The sequence below is a fragment of the Amorphotheca resinae genome (genome assembly GCF_003019875.1).
Source record: "Amorphotheca resinae ATCC 22711 unplaced genomic scaffold M430scaffold_2, whole genome shotgun sequence".
In the NCBI taxonomy this organism is placed as follows: Eukaryota; Fungi; Ascomycota; class Leotiomycetes; order Helotiales; family Amorphothecaceae; genus Amorphotheca; species Amorphotheca resinae.
Genome location: NW_020194472.1, coordinates 2,428,839 through 2,451,757, shown reverse-complemented (window position 1 = coordinate 2,451,757; position 22,919 = coordinate 2,428,839). Strand labels below are relative to the sequence as shown.

Here is a 22,919-nt window from a genome sequence, read left to right as displayed (position 1 = left end):
CAACGGCTCTTTCAACCTTTCTATACCAATGAACTACACATCTCTTTGTTCTGAGAATAATAATATAACTGCTGTGATAATCACATAGTTGACACTAGTCTCATCGCAGGCTCCTTGTCTTAGGACTTTCTATCAAAGTACAATAAGAGATTTCATTTGGTGGCAAAATAACACTCGTTCAGGTCGAGTCCAAAATCAACTCCTACGACTTGGCAACTGACGGGGCCGGAAGATGATGACTGAATAGTCTGCTATGGCCAACCCTTGGCTCATAAAGGGCAACGAAAGAGCCCACTGAAATAAAAGCTTCCGTGGTTTCTTCTCTTCCTCTCAAGGTGCAGGTAAACTGCCTAAGGCTAATCGATGCTTCAGGAGCAAAGGTACTACAACCTCAAATCCAGGAAGCAGAGCATTACCAAAAGGATCAAAACATCAATGAGATCCATGTTGTGTTGGCCAAAGCGTCGAATAAACTTATATGACCGGGATGAACGTCTTTCCTGGTATGACCGAGCAACATTGATTTCATCCTATGAGAACACGAACCGTTGCCAATTCCTTCCCAATTTGGTGATCCCGTCTTCGAGACTCCATCCTTTGATTTCGCAAATCTTTCGAGTCATCTCCTCCAATTTTATGTCCATCTCATCTCCAGCGACATGGAGATCACTTTCAACAAGTATTCGATCCTCTGGCAGTGCTTTGATGACTTCAGCAGCCTTTACGCTTGCAGATGACGACATATTGATGACGGACGAGAACGAAAAGAACACTTCAGCTGGGATAGAGCGATGGAAATATTGCTTGAGAGGTTCAGGTGGCCCCGAATATGAGTGGAGGCAAATCCTGGGAGGAAATGGTCTTGGTCCGTGCTTCTTCGAGTCCGTATCAAATCCCTCTTCCTCTGTTTGGTGGGCGGCCTTCTTCCTCTCCCTTTTGCTCAAAACTTCCTTCTCATAGCCTTTCCAAGTTTCTTGCAGGGTGTCGAAAACTACGCCATGAGCTTGCACACCATGGATTGACACTGCCCGCTTCATCTCTCCCGCAAGTTTCAGCTGGGCCTTCAGGATTGCTTTCTGGTGATCCATTTGGACCCGATAAGGACTGAGTACCCTGCCTTCTCTACCTCCTGGAGTGAGTGTCCCATCCCTTGATTCTTCCAATCCAGCCGACCATTGTCTGGGAATACGGAATGATTTATCCAGACCAATCTCACCAACAAGAGCTAGGGGGTATTTCTCCAAATATTTCCTAGTCTGATAGAGAAACTCTGAAAGAGAGCGTGGCTGAGGGAGAGACCCCAGGAAAGCAGCATCATCCGGCTTAGGGGTCAAGACAGATTGGTAATGACGAACCTTAAATTCGTCCGAATCAGAATCTGGAACGGGGTTCTCTGTATCATCATATAGCTGATGAGAGAACCACGGATGCCACCCGAAACATGGAATTACACGTCGGTGATCAGGTTGTTCGCTCATATCGGGAGAATTCTCTAAGCCATAGCTTTCGGCTACTTGAGCTACAAGCTCCTGATCTTCACCCCTGGTAGCCATGACTGTCAGGACGCGTGCCTTCATGCTGGGAATTGACGGGACGAGGCTCATAGTATCCGTGGGATGGCAATGTGCGTCATAAATGCCCAGTCCCCACGGGAAAGGGTCATCGCGAGGCGTTGCTCCTTCAGACGCAGCCATGGCTGAGCAACTGTAGGCAGTGGCTAGTAGCTCACACAACTTGAGGTCGAGTACCTGGCCGTGTACTCAAGGTTATCACCGTTGACGTTCATGGCTAATCGGACGCAGGATCGGCACTGCAGGCACACCGCATTATTAATAGACTTCCAAGGGTTCATAGATTCCGCCATTCCGCCGCTACCCCACACTTCTCCCCAAACTGTAAATGCTTGGTATTCCGCCGCCTCCACATGCGACTTCCCGTCGTCCAAAGCAGGATACAAATACCCCAACCATCTTACCATCTTCCTTGACCCGTTCTATCAACTACCTAGGTATCTAAGACACTAGAATGTCTTTTCCCACTTCCTGACGAAAATGACGCGCCTCAACCCAAGATACGGATTTATCCTGCCCTTCCTGTTCATCTTCACAATCCCCGTCGCCATCTTCGCAACCATAACCACGATATCTGCCTTCTCGATCCTGTGCTTCCGAGTCATCACAGTATATCTTGAACTTGCTCTCGCCGTTATCCCTCACTATCTTCTCGGTTCAAATGATAGCATCGAACCGGTCCATTCCATCGCAAGGGTTCCCGCGCGAAGGAGGATCCGCAGGGATAGCTCGAGTAGCGTATTATCCGCTGGTTCCATCACACCAGCTGCGGGTGGCAACAACCTGCGATTGAACCAAGGCATGGGCCACGCAAGGGATTATGAGGGAGTAGGAGGCTGGCGGCTAGCGCCGCCTGATGATGACGATGCGCTCTGGACAAAGATCAATTCCCGGCTGGAGCTTCCGGCGGATCATGGCAGGAGACATCGGAGATCTTCAACGATGGGGAGTGTACCGAGCGATGAAAGGTGGAAGGGGAGCTTCACTCCCGAGACTGTGATGAATACCTCGAGAGTGAGGACCTCACCAAGTGCGGTGTTTGCTAGTGATGGATATTTGCCCCATGCGCCGTCTAGTCCGAGCGCCTTGAAACGAACGCCTTCGGTTTTGACGCCGGCATCAAGCTCAGGGAGTCCGAAGCCCTCGTCTGTGTTAAACATGAAACAAAGGTAATATAATGTATGGTGGGATGGGAGTCTGGAGTCTTAGGTTATACAAACTCTTGGGATTGTTCGACTCATGATAAATAGCATGGTATAACTAATGCGTAGTGTTTTGTTCGTTGAACTTGTATAAGAACTCTCCTGTGGTATCCAGTGCAAAATCAGGAACGCCATCCAAACGCCGCCTAAGCCAATATCCTTCCCAAGCTCCCCAGTCCACGCTACAACATCTGCCAGAAGTAATTCACATAGAAGAACCTCGAAAGCTTGTTGTCCAGGTTGACCACGTTTAAACCAACCTGGCTCCCATTCCTGATAACCGCCTTCGTATACTCCCCGTCGCTGTCCCTCACAAGATCGATTCCTAACCCCCTGTAGATCTTCAATTTTAGAGTAACTTCGTCGGCCACCAAACCCCTCCTCGCATTCTCGCCACCCTCAACTCCTTGTAATTCCAGTTCTTGCAGGCGGGCTTGTAGGTCCGCAAGTTGGGAAGAGAGGCGCTCCGTCTCAATTTCAATATCGCTAGCAGCTTTGGCGATGCGGAATTTCTGTGTGTCAAGGGTCGCAATTTCTGAAGCATGGGCCGCGGATGAGTGGGAGGCGATTGTTTCTTGGTGGTGGTTGTTTAGGGTTGTGAGGGTCCTTGAAAGCTCTGTTCTGAATTAGTGCCATGAACTTCCAATAGCTACGATGAAATCTACTTTTTAATGCGCTCTCGGCTTCTCGTACGCGCAGATCCCGAGCTTGTTGCAACGTAGATAGTGATTCATTGATGCGCGAAACGGCGAGTTTGTCTGGTAGGATGTTGAAGTTGCCAACAGTGTGGTGGATGAGCTGAGAAAGTTAGCTAGTATGAGTGGAAGGCGTCTCCAGTTCCTTACTGTTGCGGGGTCTTCGTCGAGAAGCATTATGACAATGGGTCGCAGAGGATAACGTGTTATAACTGTTATAGCTTGAGTATTTGCGATTTGATGGAGCGGTGCGATGCGGGCGAAAGAATGAGATGTTTGCGCTTATCGGCTCTGTTCGTCCTGGGAAGCGTTGGCGCAGCAACACAGTTCGGAGTCACAAGCCACAAGCTGCGCAAGTGACGCCACACGAGCTTCCTGACCTTCAAACTTAGCCAGTATCCGAATAACTCTATCTGCCTGATAAACAAAGAAGTCGCCTACCTTCCATTCCTGCAGAATAATACCGGCGGTTATCGATAGAATCCAAATATGGGCACCGCTCTTCCATGTAAGTATAAGTATGGACGACAGGTTCCTGGATACAAAACTCCACACCCGTTTTGGGATCTTCTTGTATGCTTTACGACTGGAAACGGCTATGCTGACGAGACATATACATCTAGATGCTGCCGATGCAGAAAGGTCAGCCAAATCTCTGTCATTTTTGACCCCCCTTCCCCCCGGACCGAAGACACGCAAGGCGGGACATCGAGAGCCTTCTAAGCTAACATCAACTCAGCCCACTGAAGCCCGCTGAGCTACAAGTTCTACGATCACAATATGAGAAGGAAGGAGAGCATGTTGGGGTACAGACAAAGTTCAACTTTGCATGGGTGAGCGCCTCTGTGTGCTATTCCAAGAGGCGACACTCATGCTGTTCCAGGGCTTGATCAAATCCAACGTTCGCCAAGATCAACAAGACGGTGTTCGACTCCTCTCAGATATCTTCCGTATCTCGCCCGAGCGAAGACGGGAATGTCTCTACTACCTGGCGCTGGGAAACTACAAGCTTGGGAATTATGCAGAGGCACGACGATACAACGACTTATTGCTGGAGAAGGAGCCCGCGAATTTACAAGCAGCGAGTCTGAGAGGGCTGATAGATGATAAAGTTGCGAAGGAGGGTTTAATGGGTGTTGCTATTCTCAGTGGGGTGGCTATTGCCGCGGGTGTTGTTGGCGGCATGATATTCAAGGGCTTTGGGAGGAGGGCGAGGTAGAGGAAGCGGGGTAGGTCTGGAAGAGAAACGATATCATGGCACTTGCTAACTGAGTATACCAATGACGGCGGGAGTCCCGTAATGAATGCACTGTATGATTATTGTGGTTGTCAATATTGCTGTTGAAGTCCCTTGGATCCGTTCCATTTCACATATAGACCGGTCGATGCAGCAGGTAAATAGGTAGTTATTCCCACCCCCCAACCCTGCTCTGGGGGTGTCTCCTGAGCCAAAGTGCCCGTCATTATAAGGATGTGGAGCCCGCGCATGAAGAAACATAGAGAAGAGGGTGGAAAAAGAAAGGACCCGACTCTGTTGAATTGTCATTTTTCAATCAGATTTTCAAGACATCGAGGGAGGATGCGGTTTTAGACTTTCTTTGTAGACCCTGGATTTCGTAGCGCGGAAATGCCGATTTGCACTGAGACCACAGTTGAGACCGTACGGTAACGGCTGAATTTAAGGTATCCATTGGCAGGTTCATTGTCACGAGAGATTACAAAGTATTACGGCGTCCTCGGTGTTAAGGTATTATGATAATCTTTACAACATCTCTTGAGAAACAACCTGAAAGACAAAACACCGCCTCTTTGCCTCCTCGCTCTTGTCAACGGCGAATCATCGATGCATGCCTGCTGTGAGTCGCGATTCAAACGATTAAATATATTTATCGATAACAGGGGACCGACCCTCACCCGAGAAGTGCAGTCGCCCCGAGGTTCAGGTTATTTACTCCGTGAACCTTATTGCGGAGGATATTTATAATACTCTCCGGCCTCGTCTCCGCGACAGCAGGAGGAGCTTTTCTTCGACCATCCAGCTCAGCCTCAGTTTCGTTCCTTTCCTTTCCCTCGTGTCTTCTCCTCTCCTGTCGTCCGCCCCGCCTCTGTCCTCTTGTCATATCAACGCATACCAAACCCCTCCCTTCCGATCATACTGCGTGCAGCAACAGTGTACAGTGTACACCCTCCTTGCAAACCAGCCCTATCCTGATCCGCAGGTGAATCGTCAGCCTGTCCGGCAGCTTGCACGCCAATCAGCCGCGCTGCTGAGGACGAGCAAACACATCTGACTATCGGGTTATACTACTTCTGATCCATCTCCATCAGGCGTGTCTTCCAGAGGCTTCGACTCAACCTGGCGTTCCGAGCATTACGTTCCACGGGCCTGGCATTAAGTCTCGGACTAACTGCCCTCGCGGCCTACCAGGGCATACGAGACGCCATGGCAGAACATACTCCAGCATCTGGGCAGAGTCGCGGGCACCTAGATGCATCTGGTCCACGAGAGGTCGTTTATTGCCACCAGTGCGCACACGAATGGTATCGAGACGAGCATGGATTACAGTGCCCAGCATGCCAGAGTGAAGTCACTGAGATAGTAAGACCCTTCTTCTGCTAGGTTTATGGCCAAAGCTAACAGATCGTAGGTATCCCCGGAGAGTGACCCTCGGCCCGGTCTCGACGCACCTCCAACCCCGCCTGGTTTCCGATCCCTACAAAATCATAATCCCTGGGGAGATAGTGATTCATCTGATCCTGAAGAGGCAGACATAGAAGAGCACATCACACACGGGCCGGGAGGTTCTGTCTTTATTCGTCAAACCACCCGCTCGTCGACACCTCGGGATGTATTTGGTCGCCGGAGGGGAGGTCGACCTGATATAGACGATCCCACCTACGTGATGAGAGATTTCCAAAACATGCTGGGCACTCTTATGGGTCCTGGTTTCCGAGCTGGTCAGCCTGGCAGATCAGGTCCTGATGATCTATTCCCTCACGCTCCTTTTCCTCCAGGCCATTTTCGTATGCGCGGGGATGGGCCAATGCCTCCCGTTTTTGGCGGGCGTTTTATCTATACAACTGGGAATTTGAGACCAAGGGATACAGATGGACCTCAGGAAGGCGGACCACCTGTTGATGATCTAGCTACGTACGCCTCCCTTCCTCCTTCATCACCCTCTAATGGCCGTTCTCTGTACGTCATTAGTATTACAGCACCTCCTGACCAGCTTGCCAGTATTCTTGGTAATATGTTTGGCCAAATGGCGCCGCCACCTGGAGATGATCCACGTGAGGGACGCGAGGGAGTAGGAGCAGGCCTTCAAGGTCTGCTTGCTGCACTTCTCAATCCCCGTAATGCCCGCCATGGCGATGCTGTATACTCTCAAGAAGCTTTGGATCAGATTATTTCGACTTTAATGGAGCAGCATCCCACTTCTAACGCTCCCGGCCCAGCACCTCCAGAAGCGATTGCAGCACTTCCGAAGAAGCTATTGGACGAGGAACTACTCGGTCCCGAGGGCAAAGGAGAATGTAGCGTGTGCATGGATGACGTACACATTGGAGACGAGGTTGTTATGCTCCCTTGCAGTCACTGGTTTCACGAGGCATGTGCTAGCGCATGGTTGGGGGAGCATAATACATGTCCAATTTGCAGAAAAAGTATTGGCGACGAGACACCGCCATCCAACAGTAGAAGACCAAGCAATGGGCCTTCTTCGCCAACTTCACGGAACGAACAGCGATCTCGAAGGTTGAGCCTTGGATCACGTTTAGGTAGGGAAAGCACTTCAAGTAGAAACGAGGCAAGACTAGATTCGATTCGGGCGACTGGAAGACTTACGCCCACGGAGGAAAACCCGGAACCCTTCAGATGGCAACCTGCTCAGATGGGCTCTGAAGAACCTGATGCGGACCTTGAGCCAAACCTACCTGGTTCATATCGTTCATATCGAAGACGCGACTCAGATATGAGTATTGACAATCAGCGGGATAGTAGAAGAGGGTATACGAGTGGCAGTGACCGCTCCCGAGAATCACTAAGAAGCTCCGGTAGTACTGGCAATAGTGGAGGACCGATAGCATGGCTGCGGGATCGATTCTCCTCGAATTCCAACAATCGAAGACATGATTAGAATTCCAGTGGGCTTTGATGCTTTACGGCTGACGAAGATAAATTTGATTCTCGGCGGGTGTGGGTGCATGCAAGGCGTTCAGTGCTTCCCTGATGAGACACGGTGGATATGAGCGAGATAAACACTGGTTTTATTGGATGATAGCAATAGCAATCTTGCTATCGCAAGATGGATGTGTGATATAATGTAAGAATGGGCGTTGAACTACAGATAGTTGCCCAGTACAGAGATCCTCGTTCTCGCCACCTCAGACCCGTGTTCGCCTTCACTCATATTTTGCATAATGGCGATCATTTGGACTATTCGTCTCGGTCAGTACTAATTCATAAATGACCCATTACCCAGACAATGGGATTTTTAGAAGGATAATATACGTACGAATATCGGCCTTCGCCCTCACAAATAAGGGGTCCTTAGCCAGGACATCGGCCCCATTTTCGTCCTTGGCCTGATCCCGCAAGATACTCCCGATACACAGCGCCTCCAGAAACGCCCTATGATTGAAGACCCACCACACCTTCGCCTCGTTCTCAAATATGGCGCAGAGCAGGAAGAAGGCGTTGATGGCCTCGTGGGCCGCTTCCAACGCGCCCCGGAAGTTGACCGGAACCTCGGGACTCGAGCTCGAATGCACTAACATAATGCTATGGTAATAGTTACTCGCGAGAAACAGGGTCTGTGGTTAGGTTACGTGGAAGTTAGCCGCGGATCTTGTTGATTAATAAATGAGAAGCAGGACCCTCGATCTTTCGCAAGACATGTTTTCTCCTAAGAGCATGCAAGAAGATAGGGGATCTGGAGTAGTAGAGAGTACGAACCTGGCGTACTATGCGTTTGTTACTCTGGGCTAAGAGCGTAATAGATTCGGCATCCCAGGAGCGGAAGATGTCTGGGAAGGAGCGGTAGACGGCGCGGAAGTCGGCCAGGAGTTTTGATTTCTGCCGCGGGGTGGAGGATATGGGAAGGTCGAGAGACCGCGGCGAGCAGATCGTTTCCTGGACGAGGTTTGCGAGTGTCCAGCACCCGCGGATATAGGCTGTGTCGGTAGGGTTAGAGTTGGCGATGCTGGAGGAAACATCGACTAGGTCTTCCACGTTGACATCAGTATGGGTTGCGCTTGGTGGGAGCGATAGTAGGACGGTGAGAAACGTGTCCTGGAGGAGAACAGCCTGCCACAGTTTCCGCCGGATCTGCTTCTCGAAGATACTGGCGTTGGGACAGACGATGTCGGGATCGCGATGCAGGCCCATGGCATAGGATTGGCGGATGAGGATTCCAGCAAATGCCCACCCGTCCGAGGCATGGTTATCATTGATCAAGAAGTATGTTATGATGACCATGGCTTGGATTGACCGGACGGAGGCCTTATTGAGGTATGAGCTCATTCTCAAAGCCTGGTGGGCGGCTGAGACGTAAAACTCGGCCGTTTGCTGTCGGTCATGATAAGTGGTTGTGCTGATAAACTGGGTCCCCATGGCTATCATAGCGAATATCATTGCTACCAGTGCTCCATCGGACCGCTCTCTCTCTGCCGGAGTCAGGGACCAGAACTGCTCATAGTCGGCGTAAAAGGTCTGCCTATGAATCATAGGATAGACTGGGTCAACACATTCAAAATACATGTCCAGCAGAATATCGGCCTGCAGCTTATCAGGCAAGACCGAGATTACCTCTGCTAATCCTCCCTGACATGTCCAGTAATTTGCAAAGGGGTGCTCGGACCCGATTCCAAAAACATTGGAGGCAGTGGGATGAGAATACGGCACATTGGAAAGCAGGCCAGTGGATGAAGATGTCGATTCCCTGGAAGCACTTCTTTCGTGCGGATTTGGGGCTTGTCTTGGGACTTCAAACACCCTTGATACCGACTCGGGTTTCCTCTTAGGGGGTTTGGTCATACGGCGGCCATTACTGACAGACCGGTTTGTCTCCCTAGGTTGAGAGTTAGGATTTACTTCAAGAGTTTATTGAGTGCTGTACAATACAACTTACTCCAAGACATTTGCAACATGTGCATATTTACAATCTGTTTGACGTTTTATACCTGTGAAATGGCTTAATAACGGAGTCTTCACGGCGGGGAAGGTGGCTAACAAGCAAGGCAATGAGGTCTCCCTCGATCACACTGTCGCCAATCGTCAGCCGCAGAATCCTTATTTTACCATTCTAAAAAAGCGGGATATAATAACAGATGCTCTATCAAAAATTTGAACCTAGCAGCTGAACGGTTCCTTGACCTCAAAAGGCATGAATCAGACAAGAACCACTAAACTGATCGTCTGGTATATTGAGATGTGGCTCTAAGAGCTTAGATCACTGAGAAAGAGACGCTGGTATCTGTCTTCCTTCGCAACCAACACAATAGCTCGGCCTCATGGCCGTTACCGAATAAGCCGACAACCCTATGCAGATATATCACAACTTTGTGACATCTCCGAGAACTCAAAGAAATCGAAATCTGCACATTCAACAGGGCAAATCAGAGCGCACTGACCTTGGTTTTCCTTTCGACACATTCTTCACATGATAGCGTTGGCTTGTTGCGCTTCTGTTTCTTCTTGGGGGGCTCGGCTGTTGAGTCGTTTTCCTGCGCCACGGGTGCCGTGTTCCTGGAGCGTTCAGTCACGGGCGAGGAGACAGATGTATTGAGAGCTGGGGATACGGCTCCAATTGAATCCATGCCGTTACATGCTCCTTGCGCACCGCTGGACAAGGGACGACAGTGACAAACAAAAGCAGACAATTAAGGCGGATGATGTTGGTTGATGGGAATAACGACAGAATCAAATGTGTGGGGAGAGATATTCCCGCAGTCGGAATGCGGGGAAAATCTTATTTATTGCTGTACGTATTATAGGCCCGGATTTACCTAAGGTAGGATCGTTGCCGGTAACCGTGACTATTATTATTACGGAGACACATCCGCAGGTGCGAAACACACCCTAATACGGGAAGGTAGGGAATTCGGAAAATAGCGGAGGCGCCGCTGATCATGTGAGATGCCGCCCTCGGCCCGTGCTGACTAAGCACCCTCGGCTGTAGCGGTGCGCGTCGAACGCGTGGGCGTGTTGGTTGGACGCGTCGAGAAATGATACCTGGATATGTACTGTATCAGCATGGTCCAGTCCAATGGACTCCGCCTCGTCGCCCTCACTCCCCTTCACCTCGGATCCCGCTCTGTATGAAGATTGGGAGCAGGAGCGCATCGACCCGGTCGTGTTGCCTTCATCTAGCACCTACTCCGACGATCTTGAAGCGCTACATCTCGTCCACGAGGAGACCATCGCCAGGAAGAATAAGGAAGGTGTTGTGATTCAGCACAGAGCGTGGTCCTTGGCCGAAGTGTTTAGAAGTGAAGCGGACCATATTGAAGGTGCAACCTTCCACCAACCATTCAAGAATCATATTAAACAAACCTCCAGTAACACCCTTACGGCCGCGCCCTGGTTCATCTCACCGGCCTCCTCTCCAGTCTTCACCACCAAGTCTCAAAATGCCTTCTGCCTCATCTCCAATTGCATTTCCGCCGAGCTCCCCTCCACCGGCTGGTAAGCGTCCCTTGCCTGTGAAAGCCGGCGAACCTCGAAAACCAAGAGCTATCGGTGGCTTCCTCATCGACGAGGAATCAGACGGCGATGATGACTTCTCGCTCCCTGAACCTGCACCCAAGCGAAGGATGTTAAATGCACAACGGCCACTGAGCCCTGAGACACAGCAGCTTACAGAGGAGAGTATCCTGGACCCAGCTCAGCAAAAGACAACTGGTGAGCTCTTGGTGGATAAAGATAGGCCTCCAGAAAATCAATTACCTGATGCGGCTCGAGTAGCACCCTCGTTCTCCGTTCCTAATTTTGGGCCCACAGAGGATCGAGTTACTGCTCCATTGCCGTCTTTTCTACGTGGTAGACCGACCAAGAATACCGAAGTTGTGACATGCTCTGGAAAATCGACCTCCGTACAACAAAGAAAAAAGACGGCTGCAGTTCCCTTCGAGCAATTGGTGGCGGCAAGGTCGACTACAAAGGCTGGACGCGCAAAGAAGAGCTATTATGGGATTGACATACATCAATTAATTGACGACGCTTCTAAAGAGACAGAGAAAGAGAAAGCAAAACAGGGCAAGGCCGCGGAGGAGATTATACCTTCAGTGGAACAGCCAGGCCCCAAGAGAAGAGTTGGCAGAACTTTAATGTGGACAGAAAAATACCGAGCGAAGAGCTTCATGGAACTCGTAGGCGATGATCGGACACATCGTCAAGTTTTACGATGGCTGAAGGCATGGGATCCTATAGTCTTCCCAAAGTCTAGCAAGGCAAAATCAACTGCTGGAAAACGGCCCGGAGCTGAAGAGGAGGAAGAAAAGCCTCATCGGAAAATCCTAATGCTAACTGGCCCACCCGGTCTTGGTAAAACGACTCTAGCACACGTCTGTGCCAGACAAGCTGGTTATGAGGTTATGGAAATCAATGCAAGTGATGAGAGAAGCCGAGACGTCGTGAAGAACCGAATAAGAACCAGTGTTGGCACAGAAAGTGTTAAAACTGGGTCGACCATAACTTCGAAAACCGGGCATGTACAGAAGATAGCCCATCCTTTGTGTGTTGTGGTGGATGAAGTTGATGGAGTGGTCGGAGGATCTGGCAGTGCAGGTGAAGGTGGTTTCATCAAAGCCTTAATTGATCTTATTCTTTTGGACCAGAAGAACTCCTCAATGGTCGGAACGAATACAGGCTACTCTCGGAAGAAGAAGAAGGGCGATGACTTTCGACTTATGCGACCTCTAATCTTGATATGCAACGATATTTATCATCCATCGCTGAGGCCTCTACGCCAATCCAGCCTTGCAGAAATCATTCACGTCCGCAAGCCTCCTCTGGACGCTGTTGTTACTCGCATGAAATCTGTTTTTGAGAAAGAAGGAGTGTCTTGTGATAGCGATGCAGTACGCAGACTATGTGAAGCTACTTGGGGAGTCGATGCCACGGAATCTCGAAAAGGGAGAGAGGGTGCCGGTGAAGGAGATCTTCGGGGAATAATGGTAGTTGGGGAGTGGGCGGCAGGGAAACTGAAGGCCTCGAACAAGGATGGGACTCCTAGGTTGACTAGGAAATGGGTCGAACAGAATATGACGAGTGATCTCTCACATGGTGGAGGCGGGGCAAGAGGGGCTGGGAGAGGAGGTGTAAAGGAGGTGGTCAACAGAGTCTTCCTAGAAGGCGCCGGTTTCCCAAAATCGTTGAATTCTAATGCGCTTCATGGCGCTTCAGATGATCAACCAAAGACACCGCTTGGTGTAGCAGAGTTGGTTAAGAAGGCCGGAATGGATAGGCTACGAGAGATGGTTGATACAAGTGGCGACATAGATCGCATCGTGACCGATATCTTCTCCGAATACCCAAATCAACCTTTCAACGATGATTCCATACTATCCAAACCCGACGCAGCCTATGAATGGCTTCACTTCCACGACACTTGCTCTTCTCGGGTTTTCTCAAGCCAAGAATTCGAACTGGCACCTTATCTCAGTCAACCGGTCCTAGCTTGTCACCACCTCTTCTCCTCGCCCGCGCGACACTACTTCGGCGGAGGGAGCGAGCCAAAGAAGTGGGATACAGAAGAAGAGACAGAAGAGCCTCGTCCTTTCTCCGGGCCAAGAGCAGACTACTTTGCTCGTGAAGCAGAAAAGCTGAATCGGGCAACGATTCTGACACTGCAGACAAGCCTTAACGCAATGCTTCTACGAAGTTTCAGGAGTCCGGAAGACATTGCTACGGATCTACTTCCGTATATTGTCAGAATGCTCACTCCAGATATCAAGCCGATCATTGTCGGTGGGAGTGGCGACCAAAAAGGCATTGCTAGTGTAAGAAAGGAGGCAGAGAAAGCTCTGGTGAAGAGAGCTGTCGATGTCATGGGCGGTTTAGGCGTCATCTTTGAACGTGGTAAGCTAGAGGGCGACTTTGGGAACAGGGGCGCTCAATGGGTGTACAGAATGGAGCCGTAAGCCTCCCTCTTGAATCAAACTTGCAAAACTGACTGTGTGATAGACCTTTGGATACGTTGGTCACGTTCGAGACGGCTTCAGTTTCCGCTACGGCGCCCGCCCCTGTACGCTATGCTGTCCGTCAAGTGCTCGATCAGGAATACCAAAAGAGCATCATCGTCCGCGAGAACGCGGCACGCCAAGCTCGGTACAAAGCAGGAAATCCCCAGGACGAAGCAGATTTCTCCTTCGCCAATAACAAAGAGAATAAATCGCAACACGTTGAGGCAGGGGCGCCCCTTACGAAGCGAGATTTCTTCGGTAGAGTGATCACCGAGGAGATCTCGCCGCTTCAAGAGGTCGATGGAAACGCTGAAACGGATGCGAAGAAGAGAAGGAAGCAGGATGGGAAGGGTGACATCAAGGTCTGGGTTAGTTATCATGAGGGGTTTTCAAATGCTGTTAGGAAACCGATCACGATCGAAGAGTTATTAAGAGGGCTGTAGGTAGGCCAAATGACATCAGCGTCCCAAGACAGGGGCAAGAATGAAGGGGCTAGACTCCAGAATGACTTGTCATTTCTAAGATAGAATTTCAAGAGATGAGTTCAATGTTCTGATTTTAGGCAAGATCTCTGTCTTTGAAATAGAGTGGAGTCTATGTAGTAAGATGTATGGTTACTTCTGGGCGGAATGATCTTTAGGTACCTTAGCATTGGTCTTTTCCAGATCATAGGGCAAGCTTCTATGTCACGCAAGTATCATGTAAGAAGGATACGAAACTGTATTAGACTTCATTCACATTTAGAATTATCGACAGGCTCCGTAGAAACCCAACTTGAACAGAGAGCAATTGAACCAATCCCAACAGCTTAAGATCTAGTATTTCAAGTTCTGTATATATTGGTCCGCAAATAGCAGGAGATCTTCGAGCTATGGTCCAGTCCAGATCACAGTATTATACAAAGGATATGACAAGGCTTCTAGGCCACCATGATCCCTCCCCTCCCTCCAATACTCAGTCCAACAACTCCTCCATCTGTTTACTATAGAGCTGTGCTTCCTCCGCCATATCCTCCGCCGACCTAGGCTTCCTCTGCGAATCCTCAATCCTCGGGAACTTCCCAATCGGCTCAGGACGAGCCTCCCCAATCTTATGCTGTGTATCCCAAAGCCCACCGCCGACATTCCCCTCTTCGCTCTGCAAGCGATCATACAAGCCGTCGCCCTCAGCCGCCGACTCCTTCGTCCGCGGGATGATATGACAATGCACGTGCGGCACCGTCTGCCCGGACTCCCTCCCGTCCTGGATGGCGATATTGAAGCTGCCGTCCTCGACGCTGCCTGGCCCGCCGTCCGCCCCCTTGAAATACCGCCGCGCCAGCATCCGCTGCACCTTCTGCACCGTCGTGAACAGATCCGTCACCTCGTCCTGCCTGAGATCCGTCAGCCGCGCCACGCTGCGCATCGGCACCACGAGCACGTGACCGGGCAGGATGGGCTTGATGTTGACGAGCGCGAAGCAGAGGGGCGTGCGGTAGAAAACCTGCACGAGGGGGTTAGTTTGAGTTGGAGATATCCTGGGACTATGGCGGATGAGAGGAGGGAGATGGTGGGGATGGGGTTGAGGGGAGCTGAGAGGCAGCTTACTTACCTGTGAGCCGACCTCGAACTGTGAAAAGTAAAGTTCGGGCGCTGGTTGAGGTATGGTACCCATGGCGCGCATCTGGGAGGGAAAGAAGGCAGAGCGTCTAAAGAATGACCGGATGAACATATCATGAAAAGGACAACTTCTTGTCAAGCTACCTCCCTCTCGCAGCTCTTGTACGGAGCTGGTCGAATGTCGTCTGAGGTACGAACAAAACGACCATGCCTGGGTCGCAAGGCCACGAGAATCGACAAGGGGCTCCTCCTGTTCCTGGTGGACGTGATTCCAACGTTAATATTCCAATGGATTGGCTCGAGAATACTAGTGGCGGTCTTCGAATTGATACATTTAGCTAAAAGTAATAACTATTGATCTCACAAAACCCTGATATCTCATGCGAATCCCATCAGTAACGCCATCGCCAAAATGCCTATCAATATTGGAACAGTGTATCTACTCCTCCGCAGCCTCTTTCCGTTTCTTCTTCTTGTCCTTCTTCACTTCGTCCTCTCCCTCACTTTTCTCTCTCTTTCGCTTCTTCTTTTCCTTTTTCTCGCCATCCTCCTTGGGGGGCTGGAATTCCTTCTCCCGTTCCTTCAACTTTTCCTCTTTCGCCTCCTTCTGCTTCTCCAGTCGCTTTTCCTTCTCCGCCCGTTCCTTAGCCTGCTTGCTCAAGAAGTACTCTCCACTCTCGATCTGCAAGTCGACCTTGCTCTTCTCTTGCGGCGGCGGGAATGGCGTGTACACCTTCTTGCTCTTGTCTGTGACCTTATGTGGCACTCTTCTCTTACTCAAGTTCCGCTTCTTGAAATGAGGCAAGAATCGATCCCAGCTCTCCCCAGCTAGTTCTGGATCCTTCTGCAGCTCCCGCTTGATCATGAGTTCTTTGATGTGATAGATGGGGTGAATGTTGTCCATGCAATCCTCCACAATTCTCCGCACCTCCTTCAACCCTTTGTACGGCCCCATGGCGGCCACGGTGTTCCCCTGGACCAAGAGATAGCATTGCGTGAGTAGCTCGAGGGCCTTCAGCGTAGTACCATTCGGGCCCAATATCCTTTGCCGTCTCTTAACAAAACGCTCTTTATTCCGGACCAGATTCCGGATCTTGATGATATCACACGCAACCCCATCCTCCAATATTTTGATAGCCTGGGGCGCAGGAACACTTCTGGCAAGTAGTTTGATCAAGTCGCGAGCATTAAGGATCGCGGCAGGGTCATAGGTCTTCCGGGTCGTCTTGACGGTCATGGAACCTTCCACCAAATCGAGGGTGCATGCGATGCCGAACTTCTCCAGAGACCGTGTGATCAAAGGCCATGCTTCCCGCAGGTAAACTTCTCGGTATTTGGGAAAGAGGGTCGCGAAAGAGGATTCTTCTGTGAACGTTCCACCTTTATTGTCGGCGGGAGTGAAAGCTTCGATCTGCAAAATGTCAGTCTTTGCTTGGCCTGCCAGGGACTTTTATGATACGGAGAGCTTACCTTCCACTTGTCGATATCATCTGTATCCCAAGGTTTATCTTTCTTATGTGTCGAAGGCATTTTGTCTTGCGTAGTGGGGTCGTAAAGCTAGGAAGTTTGCGACTCGAAAAAAAGTCTCGGGCGTCGAAGAATTTCAGCCGAATTTGATATGGGCTGCCGTACCAAGTGGACGACTCAAATGCCATCACGTGAGCAATTCCACAATGACCACTTCGTTCGTTTTTCTTCAAAAATTTTACATTTTCCCCAAGTTCCTGTATGTAGGAGCAAATCATTGCATCTTCTTGAGCAAAATGATCCTTCTTAGGCTGAAAAGGGGTCATATGTTAGGTAGAAACATCTAGGTATGTTGCAGCCTTAGGCCGTAACTGACCAATTGGGAGGTCTACAAGGTATCAAAGACCCACGATTATATACAATCGCCCTCATTTATATCTGAAAGTCAGAAGAATTTCTTTGATAGTGTCAAAACTCGTCCTCAGAAATGTAGTGTTCTACTCGCCTCCGCCAACATGCTGTATCGACATACACGAAATAGGCGGAACGTAGCAAAACGGCTCACTGACCTGGGCTGAGATGGCGGAATGGATGCAGATAGTTTTCCCACTTCCGCTGGAGGAATATGCTCCTTTCCCCTGTTTATAGGACAGGAATCCCGAACATCCTGTGGGTCGACACAGTGCAGCTATCAACATACTCTCAAATACACCCGTTTTCTACGCTCTGCTCAGTCCTCGAGGTAAAACTACCATTCATCCATCTACCAGTGCTGATAACTTTCAGGTATGCTTGGCGGTATCACTGTCAACTCCTGTTAGTTGTTACCTTCGTATGATACAAAACAAAAGTCTCTGACATTGCAGTTATATAGAATTGAGACTTCCGCGACCGAATCCGTGAGCCCGACTGGCGCTGTGTAATAAGTCGTCGAGTGTGTAAGGACTTTGGCATCCATGAAGCAGCCCATATTTTCCCCCTAACTCGCAGGAATTTGGTATGATATCTACAACCCTTTGATACGGATTCTGATGTCTATTCACAGTGGGTTTCGGGATCATGGCGACAGCAGATTAGCCACGAGAGGTAATTGGAGAGACCGGCATCAATTGAGTCCAAAATGGAATTCTCTTGAGACGTGACATCCACAGCGTCTTTAATAATTACGTCCTGACTATAAAACCCGACGTGCGTATTTGTCGGATTCCTCTCTGTGAGGTTTGTGACAGTTGATACTATCCAGGCCAATTACAAAATCTATTATTCTATCAATGAGCCAGACTACGATGGGGCAACGATATATCAGATTCCCGATGTTCCAACAAAATATCAACCAAGCCGGGCGCTTCTGAAGCATCATTTTCGGATGGCTGTCTTGCTGAATATGAAAGGCAGAGAGAGATATCCTGAGTGGGATGACGACATATCTGAGGGGTATGATCCGGTAGCTGAAATCTCGAACTGCGAGCAAGGAAAGCTCAGATTCGACACTGTTTTGGCTGAAAGGCTCCATAGCCTTCTCGATTAATCTAGTCTATTAGTAGTGTCGATGACAGGCTGGATTATTTTGCCTGGCTGCTACTGCTATCTGATACGCTGAATATGGTTCTGTAAATGCGATGTGGGAAACTGCATCAAAAACCTCCTTTCGGCAGCCAGACCACAGATGTTCACATTTTAGGTGTAATTCTACGGGCGCGGTGTCCTGGCCAAAGCACGGAAGATACACTGTGATCGAGACTGTTGCGTTAGATGGTTAGATTAATCATATCATAATGGATGGGCAACCTGGTAACGTCTCTTCTCATGGGATGATAGTCAACGGTGTCCTCAGATGTTGTACAAAAGCCCAGGAGGGGATAAAGCATAATTAATGAGAGACGGGCACAAATCAGGTACTTTGGGTAGGGATATTATTGCATTCGTCGCACCGACATGACAGAGTACAAATACACACACATAAATATGCATTCTTGACTGTAGCAATGAGGCCCATTCCGATCGTGCAAAAGTAAACGCGCGCGATAACGATGAGATTCACCACCTTATAACTTACATTATTATTACTGGCAGTACAAACCGCGTCGTATTGTTAACGGCTCCAATCCTGCGGTAACCTTAGCTCTTTTTATCTTTTTATAGATCTGCAATCGTACGTATCGAGGGTAGCGCGTGCGGATAAGAAAGGGGCGCCCATGCCAGACAAGACACTCAAACTCCGTCCGCCCATCTCCCATCTCCATCTTTCGCCTTCACCTTCCGACCAGATGAACTTATAAGTAATATCACACCACGCACTCGCTGCTTCTTTGTTTCCCCCATCCGTTCCTTCGTCGTTATCAGCCAGATCTCCTTCAGTCACTCGTTTTGAGCGCGTTGGCCGGAATTTTTGCTTTGCATATTCAGCGGATTCGATAATACCAGCCTACCTGTCTCGCTCCTTATAAATTCCAGATCGGTCTCTCCCTCATACAGCAGACCTTTGAAGCTTCACAGCATACTCGAGACCGTTTTAGAGTCTCCTTACCTACGCGTTCCCTCTCGAACGCGACAATCGTAATACCTCCCCCAACCGCAATCACGGCTTCGACATTAGTACCCATCTACCGGCCTGCGGCCATCGACCACCTCCCTCCCTCTGCAAGAGAGCAGGCTCGAGGAGACCTGCCACCGTTCAAACCGGCACATGCTATAGACGATGGAAGGCAATCGCTGCCGCCTCTAGACCCGATTTCTCGACCCTCCTCGACCTCGACCCAGAATTCCACGCTTCACCACAGTGCCTCGCTGCCACAGCTTCCCAGTCTCTCGTCCCTCGCGTCCATTGCCTCGTCGTCCGGTTCACCACAGCTAAGGTACGTTGTAGGAGAGTGGGAGGGCAGACGAGAACAGAAATGCGTCTTTGATAGGAGAAAAGCCGAATGAATGTACCTGGCACTCTCATGCAAAGGCATGCCGTATATCTAGGGGCGACTCGTCCACTCTGCAAGAGCCGGACTTGGCCTTTAGACGCGTGCTCTTTGCAGCGCCTGGCTATCAGGTCATATCATTGCATTCTCGGGTTTATCGCAGGCATCGGACGAGAGCTAATCGTCGAGACAGGCCTTTCAACATGGGACCGAGTGTCAGCATGGGGTTCGCAACCTCCTCGCCATCAGCAACGTCGGGCGGAGGGGGCCAAAGTAACTCACCTGTAAGTCCGCGTCGCGCTTTCTTTGCCTCTTGAAGCCCCTGGCCGCCGATGGTTCTCTGCGGTCGTGCTGTGCGTGGAGCTCAGCTATCCAGCTATCGCGCGCTCCACCATCATCACCGGACTACGGCGGGCGGTACTGCACTCCGCGCGCGCGCAGTCCGCCGTAGCCAATCTCTCAGAGATAATCAACGGCGCCTGAAATTTTCTCCCCTTATCGCCCACATTCCCGATAACCTCGAAATCATAATGGCGACCATGGCTAACACTGACCGCGAAACCGCACAGCCAACGTGCCAAAATTGCACGACCTCGACGACTCCTCTCTGGAGGAGGGATGAGATCGGCTCTGTGCTGTGCAATGCCTGCGGTCTGTTCCTCAAGCTGCACGGCAGACCCCGGCCGATAAGCCTGAAGACAGATGTTATCAAGAGTCGGAACCGCGTCAAGAGTTCGGGTGCCGCCCAAGGGGCGAAGAAGAAGGCAAGTAGGATCGTGATGTGATGGATTGTCGCGATGCGTGTCCTGCCTTCCTGTCGGCGCTGCTAACGTGTCGGCTCAGAGTCTCTTCGAATCCCATGGGCTCGAGCAGACCCGATCCCAGGGTGGGACACCACCACCCGGCCCCATGGGCCATCGTCGCACTTCCCAGAAGTCTGCGAACGGCCATTCTGATGGCTCGAATTCTCCAATCTCTCGAACTGCGACCCCGTCGATGTATGCCAACCACATGCCAGCCTACAACGGCCACGCTCTCGACGATCACTACACCCATCCCTCCCCGACACTCCCTCCGATGCACCTCCGCCAACCATCGCCGGGCCGCTCGACGTCCCCGCTGAATGGGGCCCAGAGTCTGGAGGTCCCGCAGACCTACGAACAGCTTATCGCCCAGAACTCGTCTCTCAAGACACGCGTCAGCGAGCTCGAGGTCATCAATGAGTTATTCCGTGGCCGGGTCACACAACTCGAGCAGGACGAGAGCAATGCACGCCGAGGCGAAGAGATGCGTCGCGAATCGGAACACAACCTCATGAGTCGCCTGGAGGAATCCCAGCGTCGAGAGAACCAGCTCAAGCGGCGTCTCGATGATGTCGAGCGCGAGTTGAGCGAACTAAAAGAGGGCGCACCACGTGCCAAGAAGATGCGTGTCGCAGATATGGTTGGAGACAGCGAGTCCTCCACACCCCAATCCGTGACATAGACGCCGATACGGATACGAATTCTCAGCGGGGGGCGGCGATTTTCTTTACTACTCTGTTGATGATACCAACATAACGATATTTCCTTCACCTTCCTCGACCGCTTGCCGGCTCATCGCCGGCTAGCCCTACGCCCTCCCTCTTGGTCGGGGGCCTGACTGTATACAGTTGTCCTCCCTGGCTCTTGTAACACCACCGCACACGCACCCACGGGCTCTCTCCCTCTCTCTCTCGGACATATCCACAACCTACTTGCATTTTCCTTGTTCTCGAATACAAAAAATGGCGCTCCCGGCCGAGGAGCGCCTCTAATGTCAGATCAACCCACCATGCTTTCCTTTTTCCCTTTTGACGCTTTTCCTGCTGGGCGGCTCACAAAGCAGAAGCCTCTTCATTGCACGAAGAGATTGTAATCAGATGGCGACGGCGACGGCGGTAGAGGGGGCTTGGCTGGATGATACGATGGGTGGAGTGTGGGAGTAGATAAGGACGGGTTTGGGTTTTGTCTCCGCTGCTTGCTTGTTGTTGCTCGCATGCGCGGCTGCAGTGGTACCTGCCGGGCTTACAAAAAAAAAATAAAAGTTTTTATGATATTATTCATTTATCCATCTTCTCTCTCCACGTTCCTCTTCTCTCCTGTGGTGCTGTTCTCCCTCCCTCTATCCGTCCGTCCATCCCTCCGAAAAGAGAACAAAGATCCCGTCCCCCGATAACCCACACGTGACCCCGGATTAGATTTCAATGCAGGTAGGTTAAAATGAATGCCCTTATCTCCCCATCGTTCCATTTCCCGCGCACAAACACGTGTCTCGCCTGCTTATCAGCGACCAATGACACGACGCCCCTTTCCAATGATGCGCACCCCGGCATCTCGCTGACTCCGACTCTTCTCCAGAAGCTTCTTTCTTAGGTAATTGATGCCCTCCCCCTTTTTTACTTACTCGGGCCAGATATGCCGTGGAGATGGACATGGACGGCTTACCTTGGGTAAAGGGGGGAAATATAAATGTAATGTAAAAAATAAGGAAAAAATAGGAAAAGAAACAGAGTGGCTATTACAGTAAGATATTACCGTTATATCACAAGATTTCACCTCTCCTTTCTCTTCCCTTCTCTTTCTCAATCACTTAAACACCCAAGGTGTACCTACCTCATACCTACCTTACCTTACCTAGGTAGGATAGGTAGTCATCAATTACATAATCCCAAAACTATAGATCCGGATTAACGTTTACGCAAACCCCGGATCGGGATTAGGGTACGGAGTAGAGTGGAGCTACTGGAGAGTCGATAGAGGGGGAAGAGAGAGGGGGAATGAATGAACTATTGGAATTGGAATCTTTTGGAGTGGAATGAGATGTGAGATGTGATGTGATGTGAGATGTGATGAGATGTGAGATGAGATGAGATGAGAGAGAGAGAATTGGAAGAAGATATACTGCATTACCTAAGTTTATAAGAGAGAGTTATTTATTTTATATTTTCTGGATTTTCTTATCATCATCTTGTTCCTTCATACCTACCTACAGAGCGTGATGAGTGAGTGAAAGGCTCCGTTGACACGTATGGCGAGTAAGTTGAGCAAGCATACCTTATGAAGTTATGATTCAAAGAAAGGGGTATGCATACATGCATGCATAGATCGCGTATTGAGAGATTGCGCGCCTCGCTTTCGTTCTAACTTCTTTCTTTCTTTTCTTTTTTTACATCTCTACTTAGTACTAGCTGCATAGATAGACAGATAGATAGATCATAGATAGGTAGAGATATCTAATCTGTCCTTTTCCGAAACCTGGGTATAGTATATTTCGT

The 22,919-nt window shown here is 50.2% G+C and overlaps 11 protein-coding genes across 11 annotated transcripts; 6 read left to right on the top strand and 5 right to left on the bottom strand.

Annotated features, from left to right (window-relative positions):
- Positions 1-530: 530 nt before the first annotated feature.
- On the bottom strand, positions 531-1,694 carry M430DRAFT_94709 (hypothetical protein; the record flags this gene model as incomplete). The annotated part of the gene is made up of 1 exon (XM_024869855.1): positions 531-1,694. One exon carries the CDS (start codon positions 1,692-1,694, stop codon positions 531-533), a length of 1,164 nt encoding a protein of 387 aa, XP_024724351.1.
- A 261-nt stretch (positions 1,695-1,955) lies between these two features.
- M430DRAFT_33350 (hypothetical protein) lies at positions 1,956-2,551 on the top strand (the record flags this gene model as incomplete). The annotated part of the gene is made up of 1 exon (XM_024866353.1): positions 1,956-2,551. A coding segment is annotated over exon 1 (377 nt), but the record flags the coding sequence as incomplete, so codon positions are not given.
- A 404-nt stretch (positions 2,552-2,955) lies between these two features.
- M430DRAFT_16459 (hypothetical protein) lies at positions 2,956-3,645 on the bottom strand (the record flags this gene model as incomplete). The annotated part of the gene is made up of 3 exons (XM_024863467.1): positions 2,956-3,389; positions 3,439-3,571; positions 3,619-3,645. 3 exons carry the CDS (start codon positions 3,643-3,645, stop codon positions 2,956-2,958), a joined length of 594 nt encoding a protein of 197 aa, XP_024724349.1.
- Positions 3,646-4,066: 421 nt separating this feature from the next.
- Positions 4,067-4,687, top strand: M430DRAFT_48175 (hypothetical protein; the record flags this gene model as incomplete). The annotated part of the gene is made up of 3 exons (XM_024867980.1): positions 4,067-4,110; positions 4,208-4,301; positions 4,352-4,687. The coding sequence occupies 3 exons, from the start codon at positions 4,067-4,069 to the stop codon at positions 4,685-4,687; spliced, it is 474 nt and encodes a 157-aa protein (XP_024724348.1).
- A 1,224-nt stretch (positions 4,688-5,911) lies between these two features.
- On the top strand, positions 5,912-7,604 carry M430DRAFT_25502 (hypothetical protein; the record flags this gene model as incomplete). Its single annotated transcript, XM_024865252.1, has 2 exons — positions 5,912-6,067; positions 6,117-7,604. 2 exons carry the CDS (start codon positions 5,912-5,914, stop codon positions 7,602-7,604), a joined length of 1,644 nt encoding a protein of 547 aa, XP_024724347.1.
- A 204-nt stretch (positions 7,605-7,808) lies between these two features.
- On the bottom strand, positions 7,809-10,284 carry M430DRAFT_16457 (hypothetical protein; the record flags this gene model as incomplete). The annotated part of the gene is made up of 6 exons (XM_024863465.1): positions 7,809-7,903; positions 7,983-8,280; positions 8,423-9,536; positions 9,597-9,648; positions 9,699-9,729; positions 10,099-10,284. The coding sequence occupies 6 exons, from the start codon at positions 10,282-10,284 to the stop codon at positions 7,809-7,811; spliced, it is 1,776 nt and encodes a 591-aa protein (XP_024724346.1).
- An 813-nt stretch (positions 10,285-11,097) lies between these two features.
- On the top strand, positions 11,098-14,093 carry M430DRAFT_94848 (hypothetical protein; the record flags this gene model as incomplete). The annotated part of the gene is made up of 2 exons (XM_024869867.1): positions 11,098-13,604; positions 13,652-14,093. 2 exons carry the CDS (start codon positions 11,098-11,100, stop codon positions 14,091-14,093), a joined length of 2,949 nt encoding a protein of 982 aa, XP_024724345.1.
- Positions 14,094-14,604: 511 nt separating this feature from the next.
- M430DRAFT_16455 (hypothetical protein) lies at positions 14,605-15,303 on the bottom strand (the record flags this gene model as incomplete). The annotated part of the gene is made up of 2 exons (XM_024863464.1): positions 14,605-15,132; positions 15,241-15,303. The coding sequence occupies 2 exons, from the start codon at positions 15,301-15,303 to the stop codon at positions 14,605-14,607; spliced, it is 591 nt and encodes a 196-aa protein (XP_024724344.1).
- Positions 15,304-15,558: 255 nt separating this feature from the next.
- M430DRAFT_115733 (hypothetical protein) lies at positions 15,559-16,813 on the bottom strand. The gene is made up of 2 exons (XM_024861604.1): positions 16,719-16,813; positions 15,559-16,659 (listed from the first exon to the last, which is right to left on the bottom strand). Exons 1-2 carry the CDS (start codon positions 16,776-16,778, stop codon positions 15,688-15,690), a joined length of 1,032 nt encoding a protein of 343 aa, XP_024724343.1. The 5' UTR covers positions 16,779-16,813; the 3' UTR covers positions 15,559-15,687.
- A 417-nt stretch (positions 16,814-17,230) lies between these two features.
- M430DRAFT_64260 (hypothetical protein) lies at positions 17,231-18,500 on the top strand (the record flags this gene model as incomplete). The annotated part of the gene is made up of 6 exons (XM_024869097.1): positions 17,231-17,263; positions 17,364-17,547; positions 17,597-17,712; positions 17,761-17,801; positions 17,852-17,903; positions 17,959-18,500. The coding sequence occupies 6 exons, from the start codon at positions 17,231-17,233 to the stop codon at positions 18,241-18,243; spliced, it is 711 nt and encodes a 236-aa protein (XP_024724342.1). The 3' UTR covers positions 18,244-18,500.
- A 1,582-nt stretch (positions 18,501-20,082) lies between these two features.
- On the top strand, positions 20,083-21,315 carry M430DRAFT_134471 (hypothetical protein). The gene is made up of 2 exons (XM_024862355.1): positions 20,083-20,405; positions 20,470-21,315. Exons 1-2 carry the CDS (start codon positions 20,155-20,157, stop codon positions 21,107-21,109), a joined length of 891 nt encoding a protein of 296 aa, XP_024724341.1. The 5' UTR covers positions 20,083-20,154; the 3' UTR covers positions 21,110-21,315.
- The last annotated feature ends 1,604 nt before the right edge of the window (positions 21,316-22,919 follow it).

Excerpts from the sequence above, each read along its gene's own strand:
- M430DRAFT_115733 (XM_024861604.1), bottom strand. The coding sequence starts at position 16,778 with ATGCCTTCGACACATAAGAAAGATAAACCTTGGGATACAGATGATATC. Across the intron at positions 16,660-16,718 it reads ATGATATCGACAAGTGGAAG|ATCGAAGCTTTCACTCCCGC; the intron begins GTAAGCTCTCCG and ends GACATTTTGCAG.
- M430DRAFT_134471 (XM_024862355.1), top strand. The coding sequence starts at position 20,155 with ATGGCGACCATGGCTAACACTGACCGCGAAACCGCACAGCCAACGTGC. Across the intron at positions 20,406-20,469 it reads AAGGCAAGTAGGATCGTGAT|TCTCTTCGAATCCCATGGGC; the intron begins GTGATGGATTGT and ends GTCGGCTCAGAG.